Raw genomic sequence first — 18,434 nt, 5'->3', positions numbered from 1 at the left:
GTTGTTGAATAACATTATTTGTTGATACCAAAGTTCAATCTAGTCATGTCTTTAGGCAATGTTGTTTGCGTTATCATTTTTTTATATTTATCACTCTTGTTGTTGTGTTCAGTTAGCCGGCCTATCAAATTTTATGTCAAACTTATTTGTTATTATATTGCCATATTTTCTGTGACTGCAGTCGCAATTCCATTTTCGCTTATTCATCCCGGTGATCCTGGAAATCTTTTGTAAGTTTCTTATTCCAAGTTAAATTGTGAATAGGTTTTGCAAACGTGCAATATGATTGCTTACCGTTAGCTAGTAAAATCATAAAATAATCATTGCATATAAAAATGCAGTAAGTTTTTCTTTCATTTTTTTTCTTGGGTTGTGGGAAGGGGCCCTTATGTGCTTATGTTTTTTTTTTTGACCAGTCTGGGAAATTAAGGAACCTTCGGATAACAACTGCTCTAGGATGAAGAAGTAATTTTCAGAACCAGCTACTTATTGGTCTGGTGATGTTGATGAATCATTGGGATTTTAAGTGGTGCACAATCTTAAGTTTTGCATCTCGAAGGTTCCAATTTTCGCAACTTTTGATCACACTTGGCTAAGAAAGCATTTGGTTCTTTTCATATTTCATACAAAAGTTCCTTTATGTTTCATAACTTGAATCTCTAAATTGTATACATGATAATTTTTCATACGATTGAATTTTTTTTGAAAATCTATCAAAACAACTTTTGAGGTAAAGTATGACTGTGTGAAGAATCTTGTTTCTTTGTACCAAAATAATTTGCAACATTTTTTCTGTTCAAGAATGGGTTTTTTTATGACCTTAAAATATGTATGCTGTTTTTATCTCCTAATTAATGACAGTGCAGTCAGGGCCCTCGCTAAAGGATGTGTGGTGGTTGCTCCCCCCCACCACCACCACACACACACACAGTTTTTCAGAAGTGCGGCCACCAATTTCATTTAGCAACAAAAAAAAGAGGAAACTCTTTATTGTTTTAAAAATTAAAATAGTACATAATTCCAAATGAAGAGTTGCAAAATAATTGTGAAAAAAAAAATTCGGTAAAAATTGAATAGAAAATGTAATCTTAAAATATAATTTAGAAACATCTATGATTCTCTTTTATTAAGATTATCTAAGTAAGGGCCGCGGAAATGCACACTTCAAAAAAGTTTTAACTCAAAAAAAAAAAAAAAAAAATCAGTACACTATTCACTAGGCCGCAGAGTGGGTGTGTCTGCCTATCGGAAACGATGGACCCGGCTCAAATAAAAGTATTGTGCATAGAGTAAAATTAGCATAATGGAAGGTAAGACCATTGATCGTCTAAAACTATTTTTTGAACTAATTTTCAAATTTTTACACTGACCCCCCCTCCTTTACTTGTTACAATCAGAAATAATTCACAATTGCCTGCTTGGAGTTTGAATTTTGAAAAATTATTGGGAAAAGACCCACAGTCTCTTCCTCCCTGAACATCAACATAAATCGTCTAAAACTGCATTTTTCAAATAACAATCTTAAAAAATAAATCTGGGTGAGCCCTCGGACCTCTTCTTTCTCCTGAATATAATCAAATATAATGTACGATTGTGTTTTGGGAACTTGAAAGGGGGTGGGGGGGTATCTGGAGAGGTTATCTTGGACTTCCTCTCCCCTTCCTCCAAAACTTAAAATTAGTCTCCACTTTAACTACATTTTTATACCTTCAATTTCGAATATATGCCAGGAGGTAGTCCACCGACACCCCCTAGTTTTGACGGAATATTGTCCTTACGATTAAATCAATATTATTACTAGTCCTAAGGTCCAGTAATATGACTATCTCTGCTAAACCAGAAGCTAAATCTTCTTTCTCTGTCTTTGCATATTGGAACATGCGTTTGAAACAATTAAGGAGCTGCCAAATGCGTATCCCCCTTCCCCCAGTTTTTTGGCCTAGGGACGGCCCTGATTGCAGTAACTACATGAGCAATGGGAAAGTGTAAGTCATAACCGTGATTAGTATCATGTGCTAAGAAAAACATATTGACTAAAAAAAATAAAACAATAATTGGCAGGGCCGGATTTAGGGGAGGGCAGGCGGGGCTACTGCCCTGGGGCCTCCACAACAAAGGGGCCCCTACAATAAAATTTTTACAAAATATCCTAACTTTCACTGATCGAAAATATCGGATATATACATATATATATAAAAATATTCAGATATATATCAAAGAATCGGGTATTTTCGAAAATATGATAATCTTTTTGAGCCCAGATTAGAGGCCTCCCCTCCTTCATTGCCCCGGGGCCTCCACACTTCCAAATCTGGCCCTGATAATAGGGTAGTAATTATTATTATGTTCTATCAATTTTTTTTGGATATCTTCAAGTACTGATGACCACACATTGTGCCGCCCCTGTTTGATGCCAGGTTCTGACGTTTAAAGTAATTTATGTTTTGCCCTTTATTAGGTATGCATCATGGATGGTTCACTATATCATCTCCCGTGTATTTGGATTGAAGTGGGACGTCAAGAACAAAGAACTGCTGAAGTCAAAAGAACCCTGTGTTCTGGTCTGTAATCATCAAAGTGCATTAGACATCAGTGGTGAGTTCATGTTCATATACACATAGAATTGGACAATACCTCTTCAGTCCTATTCTTATTACACAATAAAATATCATTTACGTGGGATATATAGTTGAATCCTGTTTCAGCAAACAAATTTCGTTCACTGTAACAGAAATTTTGAATGGAATTCAAGCAATGTAATGGCAATTAAATCGAAACAGAACATTTTTTCCATAGAAGCTGGTAGTCCATTGTATTCACTGTAATGAAATTTTACTGTAGTGAGATAACATGGATAAAACATTCTGTTTGCATGGTTTTGCAATATAGATTCCTCCACTCTAAAGAAAGTAATTGCCTTTTCTTAGTAGTTGATAAAGTAATCTTTCAAAATTAAAAAAAGACTTGGTTTTGCTATTGTTATTTACAGACTTATGTTGTGAAGAACTAAGTCTTGGTTAATCTGAATTTAGAATAAAATGCATGGAGAAGAGATAAAATGGACGGAATGAAGACTTTCATTCGTGTCAGCAAGTTTTCCGTTGTAGGTTACTTGGCAGATTTTCTACCTTGGCTTTAATTTTTTATTGTATTTATTGGCACCCTTTTTGACCAAAGTTACATACTTGTTTTGTGATACCATACATTACTTTGTCTTTTGTAATGGATAGTTACTGGATTTTTCAATACAGAGACTAAAATTCCATTAAAATAAAAAATTGTCCAATAATTAAATAAATTTAGCCATTAAAAAGTAAAATAATTTCTGTTTGCAGGCATGATGTATATCTGGCCCCTGTTCCACCCCTGTGTGCCCGTTCTGAAGAGAGAGCTCCTGTTCACCGGACCCTTTGGCATCTTCTGCTGGCTTGCTGGCTGCATCTTTGTTGACCGCTTCAACTCGGAGAGTGCGAGGGACACTTTGAACATGAAGATCAAAGAGATGAAAGAGAGGAAGGTATTGCTCTGACCAGCTGTTAACCCCATACTCCAACTTTTCCTTGATAAATATGAAGCATGTGACTTTTTTTTAAACGAGCTGATGTGTGCATTACATGACTTCCTTTTACTCCAATTTAATGTAACTTCCCCATCATTGGCATTTTTAATATGATTCAATAGTTGACTCTAAATATCACCAACAATAGCCAAATTGAAACCAGGTTTTAAAAAAACTCTAATTTGAATTCCGAAACTTTGAATTCAAATTATGTTTTTCGCAATCACAAGTTGCGACAAGACTCTACTGGTTAGAGTTATTGTTTCTAGAAATGGCTCCCCCGCCAAAGCATGTCCCTCCTCCTGGGTGCTTACGTGTATATAGTTGTGTGCGTGTGTGTGTAGGCTTACGTGTGTGCACGTAGATGTGTGTAAAGGCGTGCGCGCGTAGGCGACTGTGTATGAGCATGCATGTGTAGGACATGGACGCCACCGCCCAGCAAAAGTGGATTCTGGGGGACAGTGCTCAGGACCAGCCGCGCCGCCGCCGGTGGACGGTGGTGCTGCAGCCCTGGTCCAAGCTGAAAAAGGAACCGGAACATCAAGGACTGTCAAGTGAGAACAATAAGCAATCGTGATTGCTCAAAAAAATAGCCAACTTTGTCGCCAAGTTGGCGACCAAAATACTGGCAATATACCATCAAGTGTCCGCCAAATTATAACACCACTTAAGTTTAGATCAAAATTAACAATGATTTCCCCCTAAAAAGGGGCAAAAGACACCTTTAGAAACACCTGAATGCAACCAAAAGGGGAGGTGCACAACTAGATCCCACTAGGAGTCGGGTACCAAATTTCAACTTTCTAGGACATACCGTTCTTGAATTATGCGACATACATACGCACATACAGACGTCACGAGAAAACTCATTCTAATTAACTTGGGAATCGTCAAAATGGATATTTCGCGTGTCTATACGTTCTTAGGCACTTATCCACAAGTGGTCAAGTCGAAAAAAACCTCTACATTAATTCGAGGGTGAGTAAAATGAAAATTAAGGTTGATTTTTGAGTGAAAATTTTCCAGTGAAGTAAAAATATACGTGCATTGATCTGATTGCTTCAAGATTGAAATGATCTTGTTGTGTTCTACACTTCCTATCTCTTGAGCGGTTGTGAGAAATCTTCATCCAATCATCATTTGGGATTGGAGTTTCTGTAGAAATGGTATAGATTTTGCTAAATTCAATCTTATAAGTTTTAGACAAGCATAGATTGCCAGCCTAATTTTGTTCCTGAAAAGATCTGCATATCAATATTTTTGGCAATTTGTGATTAGAAACTTTCAGATATTCACAATCTTTCATACATAAGTACAGATAGACGGACAGAAGGACTTGGACATACTTTCTCTAATTTCATAAGGAAGAGCATTCTGCCCCCCCCCCCCCTCCCTCCCATCATTAGTTATGCTACTGTATATATAGTCAACTCTCGGTAAATCAAAGCCTTATATCTTGAATACTTTTTCATTTGGTTTCAAACTCTAGAGAAGGCAGTGGAAACTTCCGTTAACTCAAACAACCAATGTCTCGAAAATTTAGCCAATCCTTGTTGAGACTTAGAGATATATATGGGCAGTTCTCAAAAGGTGGGAGCAAACAACTGTGAAGCTTCAACACCAAATAACTTTCATTTTAATTAATTCAAAAAATTTTGAGTTAAATTATAATACTGTATAGAGACAAGAATTGACCAAAATTATCAAAAAATGCTCTTCAAATACCCTTAAAAAATATTTTCTTTGCTAAAAGGCACGATTTTTTGAACATTCAAAACGTTAACCGAGCAAATGTACCATCAAAAATTTTTTTTTTAATTATTTCCATATGTTTCAAAAAAAAAAAAAAAAAATTAAGGGTATGAATCTCATACTGAAGAATGTTTTGATAATATTTTCCACAAATTAAAAAAGTAAAGACACATTATTTATTTCGTAAACGATTTTAGGAAAAATGGAAGTTTGAAGTTGATGTATGTCCAAAAGTTACGATCTGGACAATGCTATTACAGTGAAACCTGTGTACGTTGACCTTTTGCGGTGCACTACTTTAGTGGTCAACTTATAGAGTTTGAATTTCATGACATAGGTCTAATTCTGTGCCTGAAAATAGTGGTCAACTTAGACAGGTGGTCAATTTACAAGGGTGATCAACTTTACAGATTTTACTGCATTTGAGAACTAAATATATGATTAATATGTTTTAAAGGTATTTTTCAAGTCTCAAAATCAATTTTTAATTATTTTAAAGTGTTTTCATATGTTTTTATGCAGTATCGTTGAAGCAAAATCATTTTTCTTAAACATATATGCGAGATGTCTAAATTGCGTTACAATCTAGACGCCGATAATTTTGTCCATTTGTTCATTATTATAAATGATCTTCTGTCTTGTAACCTTAATAAAAAAGGCTACTATAATGTTAATTTCTTTAATCCATTGGTATTTTGCACAATTAATATGTTATGCATTGAACATTACATAAATAACAGTAGAAACACAAGTTTCGATCGTAACGAACGCATTTTAGTAAACACAATGGCGGCAACTCATAACTCTGCAACGTTTCGAACGTGATTATCTGTTATTTTGTGATATTTTGGATAAAATGTTTTCAAATTACGACAACAAATCAATATCTAAACAGCAATTATTTAATAAATAATTCTTCAATGTTCTAATATTCAGATATTTCTCTCTTTGCACAAAAATCACCAAGCAAACCCCAATTGGCGACAACTCAGAGCGTACAATAAGCAAAGAGTTACCAGCGGGGAATTCCGGTTTTCACCAACAGCATCAGTTTTGTCGACTTTATCACCTACGCTGGCAAAATGGATGGGGGGTTTTTTTTCGGATTCTATGAAACCATAACAAAATTTTATTAATTAAAGACCAGTATATAAAGTCATTCAAGTACTTCAAATCCTCTATTTTTCATTACAGAATTTAAAAATAGATTAAATTTTCATTGGAAAAGTTCAAAAACTTTGAAATTTACATTATGATGATGTCCAATATCTGTTACCTACTGGACAAGTATGTCCAAAATCTGTTACCTACAGACCAATCTTTAAATTTGCTATTTATTAATTTTTATAAATACTTGCTGTCTTTTTATGTTTTTATATGATGTTCTTGGTGTACATACTATGCAATAATAACAATGTATGTCAAATTTTTTAAAATTGCTCAGAATTAACTTTTTTGTTCGCACCTTTTGAGAACTATCCATATGTTAAATACACCGCCAGCTCAGTCAATTCCAGCCGAGGGACTGCAGTTTCGTGCTTATTAGCACTCATCAGCCCGGCATAGGAAAGTGACTGAGCTGGAGGTGGAAAACTAAGGAAGCCAAGAGCGCCAAACAAACTGGTAGCTAAAACAGAATTAGCACTGACCAGTCGAGTGACCGAAGCAATGGTTTGGTTCACCTCGAAGATTGAAGGGAAGGCAGGTATAGAATTACATTAAACACACTGCCAGCTTTAATTACATTAAATACACTGCCAGCTTTACCTGCCTTGCCGTCAATCTTCGATTTGAAACCGAACCATTGCTTCGGTCACTCGTCTGGTCAGTGCTAATTCTTATTTAGCTACCAGTTTGTTTGGCGCTCTTGGCTTCCTTAAGAGGTTTTCCACCTCCAGCTCAGTCACTTTCCTATGCCGGGCTGATGAGTGCTAATAAGCACGAAACTGCAGTCCTCGGCTGGAATTGACTGAGCTGGCGGTATATTTAATGTAATTCTGCCTTAGCCCTGGCTATGGGACGGTAACATACTGAATATCCATATGTGTTTGGTTTTGATGATAATTATTTTTAAAAATGATTTTCTTATGTACAGTAAAACCTGTGAAGTTGACCACCTGTCTAAGTTGACCGCTTTTTTCAGGCACGGAATTGACGTTAATCATATAAATCAACCTTTGTAAGTTGACCACTTGTTTAAGTTGACCACTAAAGTAGTGCACCACAAGTGGTCAACTTACACAGGTTTCACTGTACTTACAATTTGTGCATAATAAATGTAAGAACTCTGTTTTAACATATTAAACATTGATAACATCCATATTTGAAATAGCTTCAATCAATGTGTTTTTCACTTTTAGGTGAAAATATGGATTTTCCCAGAAGGTACAAGAAATGACAAAGGAACACTTCTTCCTTTCAAGAAAGGTGCATTTCATATAGCTACACAAGCAAAGGTTAGCCTTTTCCTTTTTTTTTTTTTAAATTAAAAAAAAATATATCTTCCTATTTCAAAATACGACAAAAGTCTTCTTTGTGAGTTGCATAAATCTTTGTTATCCCAGATAAAAATTTAAAAATAACAATTGTCATAAAAATTAAATTTGCTAAACAAAAATGTCCAACAAGCATTGTGGTTACAAAAGCAAGAATGGTTTCTAACAATTCAACGTATTTTGCATACTCTAGTTAAGTTCATATCTATGTGACATGTTCCTGTGAAGAGCAATGGCATCATTCATGTGTCCCTTATTTGCTGTTGTAGATACCCATTGTTCCCATTGTGTTCTCCCAATACACTGATTTCTACAGCATTGGCAAGAAGATTTTTGACCGAGGTGAGTTATCCTATTTTAATGAAATAAGAGATTCAAGTAAAGACATACAGTAGAGCCCTGTTATACTATGCCTCAATACACTGGAATCTGCCGTACCAAGTGCAAAATCATGCTTCCTTTTTTCATTAAGTTACCGCCCTATTTTGGCTGTCTTGACTTCTTTAAGAGAGTTTTCCACCTCCAGCTCAGTCATTTCCTATGTCAGGCTGATGAGTGCTAATAAGCATGAAACTACAGTCCTTGACTGGAATGACTGAGCTGGCAGTGTATTTCATATATCATGCTTCCTATTTTAAAAAATCGATAAGTTCTGTTTTCTTTCATTCGAAAAGTCACGTTAGTCTTGCAAATCTTTTTTTTTAAATGTATGTAGTTACTTCTGCATTACAGGTTAAGCTCTTTATATTCTAAAAAAATACATTAGATGACCTCCAGTATAAGTTTCTATCATAGTTTAAATACATTTACTTTAATTTTGTGTCTACATTTTTATTTATATGCAGTTTATTAAAAACAATTTGTGTTCCATAATATGTGACACAGGGCCGGATTTAAGGGAGGGCAGGCGGGGCTACTGCCCCGGGGCCTCCACAACAAAGGGGCCCCCACAATAATTTTTTTACAAAATACAAGGTTCGTATGCTCCTTCAAAACTCCTCCAATACTCCTTCATGTAGGAAATTTTTTTGAAGGGCCCTTCAAACTCCTTCATTTCGGTTTTAACGCCTTCAAAACTCCTTCTTTTTTGGATCAAGACTACATAATCGTCATTTATGAGAGTAATTTAAACTACTTCGATCGACAATTTAACTTTGTCACAGGGGCGAAAGTATAAAAGCGATTTTAATGTAGTAATTTGATATATTTTTTCCATAAAGATGTGATTTACAAATTGGTTATAGAAGTCATAAAAGTTGAATGTGAAAATATTATTAGATGACTAAGACATTTCATAAGCGAATTAAATCATGCTTAAATGGTGCTTGGCTATTTTGTCAAATATTATGATTATTGCTTTTAACTCTGCCACACTCTCAGTAGCAAAAGTCAGTTTGTTCAATACTTAAGTATTCAAAAATACATTAGTAGATGTACTATATTAAGTGATTTTGTTAAAAAAACAATAGTTTAGTAAATTGCAGTTTTGACATTGTAAAAAGAGTCATCCACAAGGGATGTCGTGCCTTGAGGGGAGACGGGCTCATGAAATTGTGACAAGGGAAAGAGAGGATGCCAAAAAGTGACATCACACAGTTATTATAAAAATATGTTTATGAAAAATAAGACATGTAACAAGGGAAGGAGAAAGGTAAAGTGTGACAAAGGGGAAAGGGGTTCAAATCTGTTGAAAAAAAAGTGACAAAATTTATAAGGATAGCTCAAAATTACTCCTTCAAAATCTCATTTTACTCCTTCAAAACTCCTCCAAAACTCCTTCATTTAATTTCTGAAATTGAGTACAAACCCTGAAAATATCCTTACTTTCACGGGTCGAAAATATCGGATTTTTTACATTTATATCAAAATATTCGGATATATATTCAAGTATCGGATATTTTGATGATGCATAATAATATAATTATCTTTTCGAACCCTGATTAGAACCTCCCCTCCTTCGTTGCCCTGGGGCCTCCACACTTCCAAATCTGGCTCTGATGTGACATGATTTCAGTAAAGTTTGACTGGATACTTTGTTCAAGGTATATTAGTATTGTGTTGTGTTGTATTACATTCATTAATTTGCATTTGGTTAAAAATTGTTTCATCATATCGCATTTTTTCGATAACACGGATACCGGTTCACCATTTGTCCCTAACCAGCTGCAGTATAATGGAGCTCTACTGTATATGTTGTAATACATATTAATAATTTTGCTTCATCTTATTACTCTAAGTACAATTAGTGCAGTACATTGCATTTTAAAGTTAACAAATTTCACAAAGAAAATTGAATTGAAATACCTATCACAGTTGAAACATTCAGATTTTTGTGGCACAGATAGCCATGAAAATACTGAAGTGGCAGTCTTTTAAAGTTCTATCACAATATTTTTAAGGCTAATCTTGGATCTTCCGGTAGTTATAAACCGCCTTAATTTTAACCTGTAAATCTTTATACTTTGTTGTCAAAAGGCAAAAGTTGGAAGTTAAAGTTTATGTTTTAGCTGGATTGAATCAATTGAGTGTAAGAGACGAATAATATACTGGAATTACACCTTAGTCTACTTTTTTGATGAAAACTTTGCTTTGTGTTTCATTTATTTTGTATCATAAATGTCAATTTTCACGAATCTAATATTTAAATTAAAAATATTTTATCAATTATTTTAAAAAATATTTCTCTTTGAAATAGTCATTTTATTAGTATGTGAACTGACGTTTTCATTTGACTCAAAGATTGGACTTCAGCTGTTTTTTAGTTCTATAATAATTTCTTATTCATGGCAGTTGTATGAGCATTTGAATTATGAGGCTGATCAAAATGATAATATATAAGTGATTGATTGTTGTTTTCTATACAAATAAAAATACAAATAACCATACAAATAACTATTAAATGAGGGGGGAAAAAAAGGTCTTTGCAGCCAACTCGTGAGATTGATTCTGACTGTTTGTTGAGAATCAAGTCATGATTTTTATGCGTAAAAGATGCATGAAGTTTAGTTAAAAATTTATGTTAAGAAAATTTTCCTAAAAAATATGAGAATGTTGGAAAAAAATTGTGTGAAACTAAAATTACTGATTTTTTTTGGCTTATTGTGCCCTGATTTAAATTTTTATTTCCCTGTTCTTAGGTACCATAACTGTGACTGTCTTACCTTGGATTAATACAGAACATATGACACCGGAAAATGTGCCATCGCTCACGGAAGAAGTGAGGTCTGTCATGACGTCTTGCCTGAAGGAATCAATGAAAAATGAAGGTTTGAATGGAGTACCGCCTTCAGAAATGCAGCGACAGTGATCTGCTTTGAAAATTCTGTAAATAGTTCTCTTTTGACAGCTTTCTATTGTGAACGTGTGTAGGAAATTTTTCATTTATTCCGTGCCTCGGAACAAGCTCGGCTTCCGAGTTATAGATAACCCATAGAAATGTTTATTTATGAATGCTGGTTTCATTTATTGTTGTGCTATTGGCATGTATGTATTTTTTAACATAAAAAAGACCCCTTTAAGCTAAACTTCACATTAGATAAACAACTTGTTTTTAAAAACATGCTTTGTTAACTGGCTGAATGTTGTTTATCCACAGTTTTGAGGATGTGATTGAGTATATAACATGAAAATCAGTGATCAAGATCACAGAGTTCGTACTCAACCGACATCTCAACTTTTGTAAGGTTAAATCTTCAGAATCTCCAATATGAAACCTCACTTTATTTGGATCTCTTTTATTCAAATAAGCGATCTGTATTTTGAATACTGTGAATCTTGGATCTGAATTTTAAGAATGCCCAGAAGTTTGAAATCTTAATCTCCCGATAATCGCAGCCTCATGCACCCAGAATCGTGGATTTCCTTGATATGAACATATTTGGGGAAAACCTTAAGAATTAACCCTTTTTTATGCATGTAATCTGCAAAAATTGTACTTATTTTATTGCAAAGTGAGGTACATACAACAGCAACAATTTTAAATGTGGTATATATATTTGTATTAGATAATCTATTTAAATCATGCAAAGCATGGTTAAAGGAATCCAAATTTTAAAAACTAGCATAATTTCATATAAAAATAAATATTTTAATGTAAGTTTCCCTTTTTTATCCATAATAAGTAAAATATTTTAATAACTACTAGACTTGACTGTTAAAAAGCAAGAGTTTCCACCCAAATAATTGGAACTTCATAATATTGAAATGTGCTTTTATTTATCCAAATCTGTCTCAATTATAAGTCAGAATTAACAAAGTTGTGCTGCATAATCAATTATTGAATGCAGTTACTGCTGAGAAAAGTTTTAAATCATTTGCCTGTGAGAACTTTACCGAAATTTCTTTCTTCTAATACATTTCACTACACAGTCACTACTTTTGCTTGCCTGTTAAACTTTGCATTAAGTAAAGACAAAGGTTGTCAATATGTTTTGAAGTGTTTTTTGGCAAGTTTGCGTACAGTAGCCGATCAAGTGTCAATGCTGTTAAAACTTTGACAGATAAAGGATAGCTGGAAATTTTTACAGCCTTGTATTTCACTTTTCAACATAGTTTTTTTCCCTGCACAGGGTAACAGACAAGATCCTATTCCATTGAGTTATTTTGCACAGTATATAAAGTTAATATACTACCCCCATACTTGTTAAAAGCAAATCACACAATAATTATGTGAATACTTAATTTGGACAGAAAATCTCCCCCCCCCCCCCCCCGTCTTAATTTATTCTTTTATCCTTATTTTTGTATTAACATTGTACTACTTTTTTTATGTAGTGCTATTTAGCCAATGAAAGCAGTACATTGGCCTATTCGTCAAAAGCTAAACATTAAATGAAATCAGTCATAACCCACAACTATGCAAAATAAACTTATTGCGAATACTTAGGTACTTCTGCTGTTTTATGACTATGAACTAGTGTTTTCTTCAGTTTGAAAGCATTTCCTAAGTATGCAGCTGAACCAGGTGTATACTTGTGCACTGTTTTGAAATTGTGATCTTTATTCAGTGTTCATTTCCACAGTATTATTTTTAGCCCAGATTAGTTTACACTTAATCTCGAGTATTAAGAGCATTATTTATATTATTTGTTTTCGATTGAATACATTAGGTTCTGAATTTTTAAAACTTATATGCAATGTTCAATCAATGATTAACAGATTTTTTTTTTTTAAATTTAAAAGTCTATTTGAATCAAGGAACCTAAGCCCGTCATTTAGGGCGAGGTGGATTAATTTGCTTCCTCCTCTCTCCTCCCCCTGGGGCTTTGAAAAGTTAATGTTATTACATAAAAGGGGTATGTTTTTTGTTTTCCGTTAAATTTGTATAGCTTGTATATCTTTTACTACTCCGCCCCCCCCCCCTCTACTAGAAAAATCAAAATGACTGAAATATTTCATTTCATGCAGGAAATATTTTTCTGGTAATGAAAGATTCTTGTACAGAAAAATGTTTTAAAACATTTAAAATTGGACTTTTATTGAATTTATTTAATGAAATTAATTAAATCTGAAAATATTCCTTTTTGAAGCAGGAACTTTCTTTTTTTAATGATGATAGATATCGAGAAATTATTTATTTTTTACATGTATTATTACAGTAGCAAAATGTGTTACTTTCTTCTACTTTGTATAAAATTTCAAAATGCATCACAATTTTGATGTAAGTTGTGATTATTTATTTCCTGTGATCATATTCCAGCGTTTAGAATTTTATGCTTAAAGAAGCAAAGCATGTCACCTTTGATTTTTAGTAAATGCAAAGATTTTTTTGCACCTGAATCTGAAACATACAAATATATACATTGTAATTTCTCACTTATATAAATTATTATCATCAGTATTCAATTACAAAACAGTTTTTAGTTTCATATAGCATAAAGAAGCAACAGCATCAAAAGATAAGCATTGATGCTGTATTCCATTTATCAACTCTGATACCAAAGAATTTCATTTTATTATAAAACTTGCTCACGGAGAGCAATTCTTTTTTTTTTTTTTTTTTTGACTTTAATTGTAACTAAATTTTGATTTTTACAATCAAATTTTAGGATAACAAAAGATCAAAGATAGCTTTAGTTTGTGTAAGTTTGGAAGTATTATTTTGCAAGTAAAGCTGTATTCAGTGTTTGTTTTAGTTGTGATATTTTGTGTCATATTTATCATAAACTGAAGATTCAAAATATACTTTTTTATTTGCTAAGAGAAAATGCGTTTTTCGTGCTTAAAATTGTTATGTGTTTGTATTGTAATTAATGACTGCAATTTAACTTATGCAATGGATTTCTGACAAAATCAATTTCATGTAGGGAAAAATACTTGTTAAAGAAGAATTTTCATGGAAACTAGTTTTTAAGTTTTTATAATTTAATAAGCAATATAACCAAAGAATATTAGTAAAAAAATCATATAATGAAGCGGTACATATGTTTTAATACTCTTAGAAATAATTCATGCTCATATTTTGAAGAAAAAATACCAATTTTTGTTCATAATATTCTTTTTAAATTTATTTATTTATTTTTGTCTAAGTGTATGAAGACTTGTGTTCTATGCATTTCAACAGCTTTGAAAAATCGTAAATTAAAATGAGCCATATATATATATATATATATGAACCTGGGGGTAAAAGGCCACTTTGTCCTTTTTCTTTTTCAAGATCGAGATTTAAACGCATTGTTACTCAACTTTTTACGCTCCATTCAGAAGTACAAACCACTATGGTTTTGACAAACAAATTGTCATTTTATAGATTTGACAATCCACTACAGTCGGATCCTGCAACAACGCAATCCGACTTAAGCGAAATGGCTATACTGCGAGTTTTTCATGAGTAATGATTTTTTTTATTGCTGAGACAAATTGCTCGCCTGCAACATGAGTTTATTTGGAAAGAAGCGGTGGATCTTTGGAATGGGCTTTGTTGACACTAAATATTGGTTTTGTGCATGGACCATTTAGCATCACTGAAAGAGGAGTTCACACATTCTAAACAACGCTTTGCTTTTGATTATACAAATAGCCGCTCTGATTGATTCTTAACTTTTTTTTTTCATTCCACATATGATTGTCAATAAAATAGAATAGCTCTCAAACGAGCTCTCTTTCATCTAAACTTAGCAAAAGTGGAAAGAAAAAGAGAAAGTTTCTGACAATGCAAGAAAAGGTAAAGATTCTCGATGTGCTTGAACAATTATAAAGTGCTTCAAAGGTAGCACGACAATTAGGTATGAGTTAATCTTCGATACATAAAATTAAAATTCAAGAAAAGTTCACCCGTAAAACTTCAGAACTTAAGTTTTAATACTGAAGCCCATAGAGTAGTATCTGAGAAAAATACAAACATCATGAAAATGGAAGCTGCACTTTCATTATGGCTTAAACAGACCAGAAATAGGGGTGTTCCCACACTGCATAAACTATCAGCTTCATCACTTTAAAAATTATATTGGGCAACTCCACGGGGGTAACTGACTGATATTTTTAGGGCAAAAACAGTGCGTATTTTGCTACATTCAACTCAAAATATACATTTTGCAAACGATATTTTCTCCTAGATCATGACATTTTTTAAGCTGAATTCAATGGCACAATTGAATTCTTGAAATACTTTTTGAATCTTTTAAAAAAATTATCAAAAGCACAGTAACTGACTGACATGGTACTTTTCAAATGTCAGTCGGTTGTCGACTTTATAAAAAAAATTTAAAAATCAACCAAAATATTTTTCGAGAATTCAACTAAACCATTAAATTTAGCTTAAAAAATACAAGAATCCAGGAAAACAGATTGTTTGCACAAGGTAAATTTTGAGTTGAACGTTACAAAATACCTACTGTTTTGCTCAAGATAATATGTCAGTCAGTTACCTGTGGAATTGCCCAATTAATTTTACGATATCTACTGTTCAGTGCTATTATAATGCAGTAATGTATTTAATGTAAGTAAGTAATGTACCTTACTGTTTTAATTAATGTATCTCATTGATTTTGTGCTTCAAAACAGTAATTTGTGTTAAATAATAACGCTTTTTCTAAAATACAGTAAAAAGTCATTTCTTTATAAAAGATACAATAATAGTTAAGAAATGGTTTGAAACAATTTGAGGGGTGTTAACACATGTCTTAAATAATTGGGTATGCTTATAAAAAATTTCTAAACATACGTTGTTCTACAATGCGAAATTTCGACTTGCGTGAGGAGTCTTGGAACGCATCCCTCTCGTAACTCGGTATCCGACTGTAATACAAACTATCATGAAAGAACAACTTTTAACCCATGCCCTGGCTAATTTTGTTTTTGTGACTTAGTGCCTTTACCTCCCAGGTACAGGTATGTGTCTTTGTATATGTTCAAAAATTTATATTATCTTTGTGATTGGCGTCTTAAATTTTGTTGAAAGTTTTTTTTTTTTTTTTTTAAATCAAAGAAAAAGTTTGAGTAAAGAGATAAGTGATTACTTTTGAATATTTTTCATACTAACAAACTTTTTAAAAATAGATTATTTAATTCTGGGGGATTCCATGGGTGTTAAAAGCAGCAGCTTGTAGATTGATGTGGTTGTACATTGGAGGTTTTAAAATGAATGAGAGTTTAAGCTGAAATTTATGTTTTCATGAATGAATGCTCAATTATTTGTACCAAAGATTTATGGATTTACATGCATAATGTAGCTGTTTTTATACATGCCAAAAATTTACTTACTGTTGTTTAGTTTTAAAATGTTTTGTACGTGTTTTGTGTGTTTGCTTCTTGAGGAAGTTTTTTGCCATTTTTTGTTGTTTTAAAAAGCCATTTATATTGTTGAAAAAATAGTACTGTACTAAATGGTGTGAAAGTGTTTGCTGCCTAAGCATTTAAGTATGCATTTATTCTTTCATTTGTAAATAGTTTTTGGTACACCAGTAGGACTGAAAAGTAGCAATTCAGAGAAGACTTCCTGTTGCTTGAGATTTTTTTGTTTAATTTTGTTAATTTTTTTGTGTTTGTTAAAGAAAATAATGGAATAGCAAATTTATGCTGCTTTCTTTTGGTCCTGTAGGTCACATTCACTTTAAGTGTCTGATTACAGGTAATTTGAGATTGGGTTTGGCTAGATTTTTTTTTTAAAGGATATAGCTTTTATTATTGTGCCACTTTTCTTAACTTTTTTCCCATTTTGTGTAGTAGTTTGTATTTGAGTGAGAGACAGTCAATTTGGTGTACCATTTGTGTTGAAATTATGCTGCGATGAACAAAGCAATCATTTTTTTGCTACCTGTCAAAAAGCTAGTCAGTTATGCTTTATTTTATTATACAGAATATGTATATTTCTCGTGTTATTCAGGTACATGAAAGTTATTTCAACTTTGTTACTTAATGTTTTTGTCCGTTCTCATGAATATCGATTTTACAAAATCTGGTAATGTTTCACTCTACAGGTAGGGCAGGAAGTCCCATTTATTGTGCAATTATTGTTTTGTAATTTTATAATGAGTTTTTTGTTCAGAAGATCAGTATGTGCATCAGGATTACCACTGAGACTTTCATATCCTTAGCTGCTACTGTGTCACATGATAGAAGTTTCCCTGCACACTTGCCTGCAAAGCAGGGTCGGATTTAGGGGAGGGCAGGCGGGGCTACTGCCCCGGGGTCTCCACAGCAAAAGAGCCCCCACAATAAAACTTTTACAAAATATCCTAACTTTCATGGGTCGAAAATATAGGATACATACATATATATCAAAATATCGGATATTTTCGAAAATATGATCTTTTCGAACCCTGATTAGGGGCCCCCACTCCTTTGTTGCCCCGGGGCCTCCACATTTCCAAATCCGGCCCTGCTGCAAAGCATCATTGTCTATAGACAGCTTCTTTCTAATATATGATGTGGTGATCCCGATTCACACAGGGCATACCAAATCAAATACCAGGTTTGATCTGCCAAGGTCTGGTCTTCATGGTGTGTCCCATGTGATCTAATCTAGTGGTTAGTCGCTGTTTTCCCCCAAACTGACCCGGGCCCACTCGACCAGGGACACCCCTGGTAGTCCTAAGGCTTCATGATAAATGTAGAGAGTTTTTGGAAAAAAGACTAAAATGATGCAGCCAAGACTAAGGTGTTGTAGTTTTAGGGACCCACATCCTATCCACCAGAAAGATATGAGCACATTCAGACGTTCTCAAAGGGGAAGTAGGTGGGTGCCAGAGCAGTTATGCTGAGCTGTGAGAAGCAGCATCATTGTTGTATCAGTAATACAAATCAGAGGTTTAAGGTTTATATATCTTACCATTTTACTTTGTTATACACATCTAGTCCAGGTGCAATGGGACTTTCTGCCATGCCTGAACATAACAGCAGATGCATGTGCTTGCATTAATGCAGCAAAAAATTATCTAATCATTTCAATTTCTCATTAATTGTTAAAACTTCAAAGAATATCTATTATTTGTAAAAGTCTTGTTGTGTTTTATTTTATTTTATTTTTTATTTATTTTTAGTCGGATTTTGTTAGAAAAAGTTATGTTACAAGCCAAGCCAAAAAAGAAAAAAAAAAATATTTAGTCATGTTTTTTTATTTGCTCTACTTTCTCTGATATAATCCTAAAGTAACTGATTTTATTTATTTATTTATTTATTTTTAGTCGGAT

The 18,434-nt window shown here is 33.3% G+C and overlaps 1 protein-coding gene across 1 annotated transcript; it reads left to right on the top strand.

The window, feature by feature from the left end:
• Positions 1 to 45: 45 nt before the first annotated feature.
• Positions 46 to 17,136, top strand: LOC129230322 (1-acyl-sn-glycerol-3-phosphate acyltransferase beta-like). Its single transcript, XM_054864721.1, has 7 exons — positions 46 to 230; positions 2,459 to 2,595; positions 3,336 to 3,517; positions 7,672 to 7,767; positions 8,076 to 8,148; positions 10,944 to 11,072; positions 17,129 to 17,136. Exons 1-7 carry the CDS (start codon positions 46 to 48, stop codon positions 17,134 to 17,136), a joined length of 810 nt encoding a protein of 269 aa, XP_054720696.1.
• Positions 17,137 to 18,434: the final 1,298 nt, after the last annotated feature.

This window comes from Uloborus diversus, chromosome 9, assembly GCF_026930045.1.
Source record: "Uloborus diversus isolate 005 chromosome 9, Udiv.v.3.1, whole genome shotgun sequence".
NCBI lineage: Eukaryota > Metazoa > Arthropoda > Arachnida > Araneae > Uloboridae > Uloborus > Uloborus diversus.
Note: the sequence above shows the minus strand (reverse complement) of the source record. Positions and strands in the feature narration are given on the sequence as shown.

What these genes read in the sequence shown, in the direction of transcription:
- LOC129230322 (XM_054864721.1), top strand. Translation starts at nt 46, where the DNA reads ATGTCTTTAGGCAATGTTGTTTGCGTTATCATTTTTTTATATTTATCA. An exon ending in AAGAGATGAAAGAGAGGAAG is followed by an intron (nt 3,518 to 7,671) that starts GTATTGCTCTGA and finishes TTTCACTTTTAG; the next exon opens with GTGAAAATATGGATTTTCCC. An exon ending in CAAGAAGATTTTTGACCGAG is followed by an intron (nt 8,149 to 10,943) that starts GTGAGTTATCCT and finishes CCCTGTTCTTAG; the next exon opens with GTACCATAACTGTGACTGTC.